The 6146-nt window shown below is 39.5% G+C and overlaps 1 protein-coding gene across 1 annotated transcript in view; it reads left to right on the top strand.

Moving 5' to 3' along the window:
* Xrcc5 (X-ray repair cross complementing 5) overlaps positions 1-6146 on the top strand; it is a 135112-nt gene that overhangs the window by 32859 nt on the left and 96107 nt on the right. The window contains exon 10 of the mRNA XM_004641367.3: positions 200-262. Coding sequence (XP_004641424.1) covers positions 200-262 — 63 coding nt within the window. The remainder of the gene's footprint in view (positions 1-199; positions 263-6146) is intronic.

Below are 6146 nucleotides of genomic sequence, written 5' to 3'. Positions count from 1 at the left end.
TATATATATATGAGAAGTGTTGTCCTGTTATTTGTTGTGTTGAATGGAATTGGGCTTCAAGTAATAAGCTGTCCCTAGTCATTGTGAATGTTTTCCAGTAAGAATGTTTTGAGTAGATTTTCTTAGCACCATGGGACATTATAGATACATATTTATTATTGTAGATCAAAACCATCTTTTCCCTTTCTTATTTTTGTAGGTCCAGAGAAAATTCTTTATGGGGAATCAAGTTTTAAAGGTCTTTCCTGCACATGATGATGAGGTGAGTTGACTGTGATCTTTGGAGTAGTGCTGTAGAACTGAATTGTCATTTTATGAAAGTAGGTTGGTTGAGGCTTTAAAATGCCATGAATTCTTGTAACAGCAGTGGGAATATTCACTAAATTTTGAATTTGAAAATGGAAAAATGATAAACACATTTATCTTAGCATAACTAGAAGACCTGAGAATATAATTCTGCAACTGAAGACCAGGTGTAAGTATTGAAAAGTTTTGAACAGATGCATTTAGGTGTGGGAATTTTGGGGTCAAATGTAAAGGTTTGGGGTCAGATTGACATTTTGATTTTTATAAACATTGAACATTTAGTGCTAGCATGGTATCCTACAGAGGTTCTTACGAGACTTTCTAGATTACCTCTATCACTAAGGAAATTTGTCTTTTACCCATTCTCTTTTCTCTCTGCACTCTTTTCCCTACATTCCCCAAATACTGTGTTTTCAGGCTAGTTTCTGCTGGCTTAGCAATGGTGATTTTTGCATCCTACACTGATCCTACCTCTTTGTAAATGTTTTCTTTCTTACTTCCAAGTCAGAACTTATTTCCTTGTCGATGTTAATATTAACTGGGAGATTGCAATCTAATGGCTGTTTAATGCAATTTAAATAGATTTCCAAGTTTCTGAAGTATTTGCATTTGAAATTAGGGGTGGGAGTAGGGTGTTGGTGTAGTGAGTATAGTCCTCTCTCTCTTCTCGCTTCTGAAAGGTAACTGGCTGCTGGTCTAGTGGATGAGTATGCCAGTATTCTGTGGGAACAGTTAAAATTAGGAGAGGTACATGTTTGGCTTCTGCTGTGTACAGAACAGATTAGTGCACAGTAGACATGTGAAATTTGGGAATTCTAGTTCATAACTTCCTCCTAAATCAAATCCTGTAGAGATCTTGCATGTTTTTGTACGTATCCTCAAACCATGACTTTTTAACTTCTACTGAGGTTTTAACTCCTCTTTGGACTTGTACACAGGGAAAATTCAGATCACAAGAATTTTGAGTATACAGTAAGGGGTGTCAGCTCATAAAGTTAAGTTGACACAAATGGTGGATGATTATCTGGACTTGCTAGCTGAGGGCACCCTTGTGAATTGCATGATTTAAACAGGGCCTGGTATTGGTAACTAATTTCTACATAAATGTTGAATAAAAATGGAGAGACAAATCTCCAGTGAAAGAACTTGCATTTGGGCATAAAGAATATGATTCCAATCTGGGACACTCATATATAGATCTGGTTGCCTCTGTTTTGTCTGAAGAACAAAGGAAAGTTAGTAGGACAGAAATCTACGCAAGTTATTATGAAAGAAGAGTCACTGACCCCTTTAGTAGTTGAGGGAACTGCCACATTCTGCTGGGTGAGTTATGGCAGTTACTGTATAAAGTTAGTCTTTAGATCATAGTTGGAAGTTCTGTCTTCAGGGGCTCAGTACAGACAGTTTTAAAGACAGGGTAGCTTGTCTTATTGGATTGATTCTGTGAGGTGCTGTCTGGAGCAGGCGTCAGTGGCCTAAGTGTACCCACTTCCTTTCCATAGCCCCCAGACTCTTAGGTTGCAACAGGAATGGCTCCATTTGGTGTAAAGAGTTTTCATACTACATATCATAAGGTCATTTAGGGAAAGATATTCGCATCTTTTAATGGAAACAGACCACCTTTCAGTGTCAGTTTTTGATGTGGGAGTGAAAAAAAAGAATGCTATTATATAATAGGAATTTGTAATATAAAGAGAGTAAGGGAACTCTTCACAACACAAACTTCTAATCAAAGATTGTAGAGAAAAGCCAGGCCTGGTGTTCATATCTGTAATCCCAGCTACTTGTGAGAGGCAGTAGCATCAGAAGTTCAAGACTAGCCTGGGCAGCTTAGTGAGACCAGGTCTCAAAATGAAAACTAATAAGACCTAGAGATATAGCTTATGGTAGGGTGCTTGCCTTGCATATGCAGTGCCCTGATTTCAATGCCCAGCATTAGAAAAACAGCACATCAAGAAGATGTGTGGGTAGATGGGAAGTAGGAGGGTTGACAGACTTAATAGTATGCCACATATAGCTAGAGGATGATTGTGTGGAATTGGACGTTTTCTTCATGCTGGAGGAGTGAACTGAGAACAGCATGTGGTAGTTTTTCTTCCAGGTGAAGAATTATTTTGTCAACAAGAGTTAGTATATGCAAATAAATTTTTGTGAGGTGCTCAGATCCCCATCTCTGTAAGTTTCTAAGCAAGTCTTCAGCACCACCAGTGTGATGAATTTACATGTTGATTGTTAAACTAGATTGACACTATTATTTTAACTCCTACTCCATGAGCCTGTAAACAACTCCTTTAAAAACATGTGCTGTGGTCATGAGCATCTAATTATTATTATTTTTTTTGTGTGTGTGTGTGTAGAAAATCTGTACTTCTGGCCTGGCCAGATAGCTCAGTGGATTAAAGTGCCTGCTTAGGCAGATGCAGGGGCCAGGAGTTCTATCCCTGGGCTGCCATGCCAGCCCTGCCCCCAGGCCATGCTGAGATAGCAATTGAGACTGGGTGTGGTGGCACACACCTATAATTGCAGTGCTTGGGAGACTAAGCAAAAGAAATCAAAAGAATCACTATGAGTCTGATCTGTGTAGTGAGACCCTGTAGACCCTATACTAAATACATTTTTTTAGAAAAACTACTTTTATTTGCTTTGTGTATGGAGGAAAATTGGAGTTGAGTTGAGTGCAGGTATAGTACAGTGTTATAATGGAGCAGTCATTCATGACCTCCATCTTTTCTTCAATATTATAACTACCCCATGAAAGGCATGCAAGTGAAAACTTTTTTGCGGAACTGGGGATTGAACTCAGGCCCTTGAGCTTGCCAGGGAATCGCTTATTCACCTGAGCCATCTCCCCATCCCTGCAAGTGAAAACTTCTGAACAAACTGGAGATAATCTTTTTCTTAGATCGCTCTTTTTATGTGGGACTTATTAGAGCATAGAAGTCTTGTATTTGATACAGCTCCCATTTTTCTTGGGGAGACTGTATTAGCTGGTGGGGGAGTGTCAGGGATGCATCTTTGTTTTCTGACAGAGCCTAAGAAAGCAGTTAGTGGTTAGTAATTTTTTTTTTTTTTTTAACATTGGGCTGAAAGCAGAATTCACCTGCTATGAAATTTTTAGAGAAATTTGATGGAAAAGCATTGAGGACATAGATTTTTAGTGGAGGAAATAGGAATACAATCAGCGAACTTTAACACAGGTTATCTATGATGCTAGAAAAGTACAGTATTCAGGGGTTGTGGTATTAATGGAAAAAGAGTATTGGAGGAGACTTGGGAAAGATAATCAGTGTGGTTTTAGTCATGGATATCTTAGGTACTTGAAAATGCCACACTAAGTACATATGAGGAGTAGGACAGCCTGGGGCCCGCTGGATCCTCACTCTAGCCAGCACCCAGGCCCAGCGTGTCAGTGGGACAGCCTGGAGCCCTTCGGATTCTCATTCCATCCAAGGCCCAGGCCTGCTGGATCCTCACTCCAGCCAGCACCCAGGCCCAGTGTGTGAGTAGGATTGCCTGTTGATTTGCTGAATCTTCATTTCCAGCCAGCACCCAGGCCAGGCATGTGTGTGGAACTTCTACTTCTTCCATCAGACAGGCCTGGTGAGGAACCCTGCAGTAGAACTTCTGCAGAGAGGCTAGAGCCAGACCCACCCAGCTGATCAGGAGAGAACATCTTGCTAGAGTGGCACACCAGGTTTACTTCCAAGGGCTGCACCAGGAAGAAGTGGAGCACAGCAGCCAGACCCAAGCCACACTCACCTGGACGAGTTTGAACTTGGTAGATCTGGACCTGGTGCTAAGGTAATAAGTGCACCAAAGCTCTACACCAAAGGTCAGAAGACAGTGCTATATAGAATGATGAAGAGAAGAAGCAAAATGCATTGTCAGGCCCCAAGCCCACCCAGAACAGGTGCAGGAGACAATATAATAGCATAGAAGAAATTAGAAGTCATACAACTGAAATCTGTGAAATAATAGCATCTGAAGTAAAGAAACAACTGCAGAAAGGTATAGAGGAAATCAGATCAGAAATAATTTCTGGGGGCTGGTGAGATGGCTCAGTGGTCTAAAGCACCTACTTAGAACAAGCTAAGCTAAACAAAGAACAGGGGCTGCGGTTCAATCTCCCCCAGCACCACATGCCAGCCAGCCCCGCCCCCTGGTGGGCTGAGCTGGCCACACACACACACAAAATAAATAAATATTAAAAAAAAGGAAATAATTTCTGAAGTAAAAAAAGAAATGATAACTTTAATGAAAGAAGTGCTGAGTGCTTCTAAAGAAGACACTGATTTAAAAAAAAATGGAGGAGAATATAAATATGATGGAATCCTTGAATGAGCAATATAGGAAAGAAATAGAATGCATGAATATTCAAAGTGATATGCAGGAAATTAAAACAATCATAAGCTGGAAAAACCGTTTGAATGAAAGTGAATATAGACTTTCAGACCATAAAGATACTATTGCAGGTAGTGAAAAGGTAAGAAAAGATCTTTTAAAAATGAGCCAGGGAGATAACTCAGTAGAATAAGCGCTTCCCTGGCAAGCGCAAGGGCCTGAGTTCAATCCCTGGTTCTACCAAAAAAAAAAAAAAAAAAAAAATCTCTTAAAAGCAACTAGGATGCAGGGCAAAGTAATTCAGCATCTGTAAGATGAGACAAAGATGAACGTAAGACTAAAAGGCATCAATGAGAAAGAAGGAGTCAATACAAATGATATGAAAAGAATATGGACAAAAGTAATAGCAGAAAACTTCCCAAACAAGGGGAAACAATCTGACATTCGGTTACTGAAGCATATAGAACTCCAAATAACATCAACCCAATTAAAACCACACCCAGACATACAGTAATCAAGATCCCAGAAATTCAGCACAGAAACAGTACACTAAAAGCCGCTAAAGAAAAGAAATCACATTTAAAGGAAAACCCATCAGAATAATGACAGGTTTCTCTTCACAAACCACCAAGTCAGGAAGAGCATGGAACAAAGTACTTCAAATCTTGCAAGATAACAAATTCCAGGCCAGACTGATACACCCTGCAAAACTCTCCTTCAAGTTTAATGGAGAAGTGAAATACTTCCATGACAAAGAACAGCTAAAGAATTTCATGACGACAAAGCCAACCTTACACACACTACTAAAAGATATTCTAGAGAGAGATCAAAATGACCACAACTCCATGAATGTGAACGGAAAGAACCCACCAAATAAGGCAAGCAATTAAACACAGGAGAAAAATAGGTATACAATAGCAGTTTTTCAGTTATTCTTTTGTATACAGCAGCAAAGTATTTCCGTCAGCATACTCTACAAATAGACTTCTCCTGCACCCTATGGGTCATGATTCTATCCAGATCTACAGGGTAGATATCAAGGAAATAGCAGTAGCTCAGTCCCACAAGTGACACCTGGCCACCAGTAAGCATCATGTCCGCATCCACCACATACTACAACTTTTTTTTTTTTTTTTTTTCCAGAACTGAGGATTGAACTCAGGCCCTTGTGCTTGCCAGGGAAGCACTTATTCCACTGAGCCATCTCCCAGGCCCCACATACTAGAACTTTGTGCGATGTCCTATCCTGAAACTGTTAGAAGTGCTGGTCATATATTTGCCATTGTAGTATTTTTGTTATGCTTTATTCTTAGTAATTCCTTACTGTCATGAAAACATTTTCTTACTTGATATTTTTATATATATTAACCTAATCAAATACTGTGTGAGTATTCTGAATTAATCACAAATTCATGCATATGATACCCTACATTCTGGCCTCTTAGTTGGACTCACAATTTAATTTTTGAATATTTTGAAATATTTTGAAATATTTAATT

This window comes from Octodon degus, unplaced genomic scaffold, assembly GCF_000260255.1.
Source record: "Octodon degus isolate 3935 unplaced genomic scaffold, OctDeg1.0 scaffold00135, whole genome shotgun sequence".
Lineage (NCBI taxonomy): Eukaryota > Metazoa > Chordata > Mammalia > Rodentia > Octodontidae > Octodon > Octodon degus.
The sequence above is the reverse complement of the archived record's forward strand: the minus strand, read 5'-3'. Positions and strand labels throughout refer to the sequence as shown.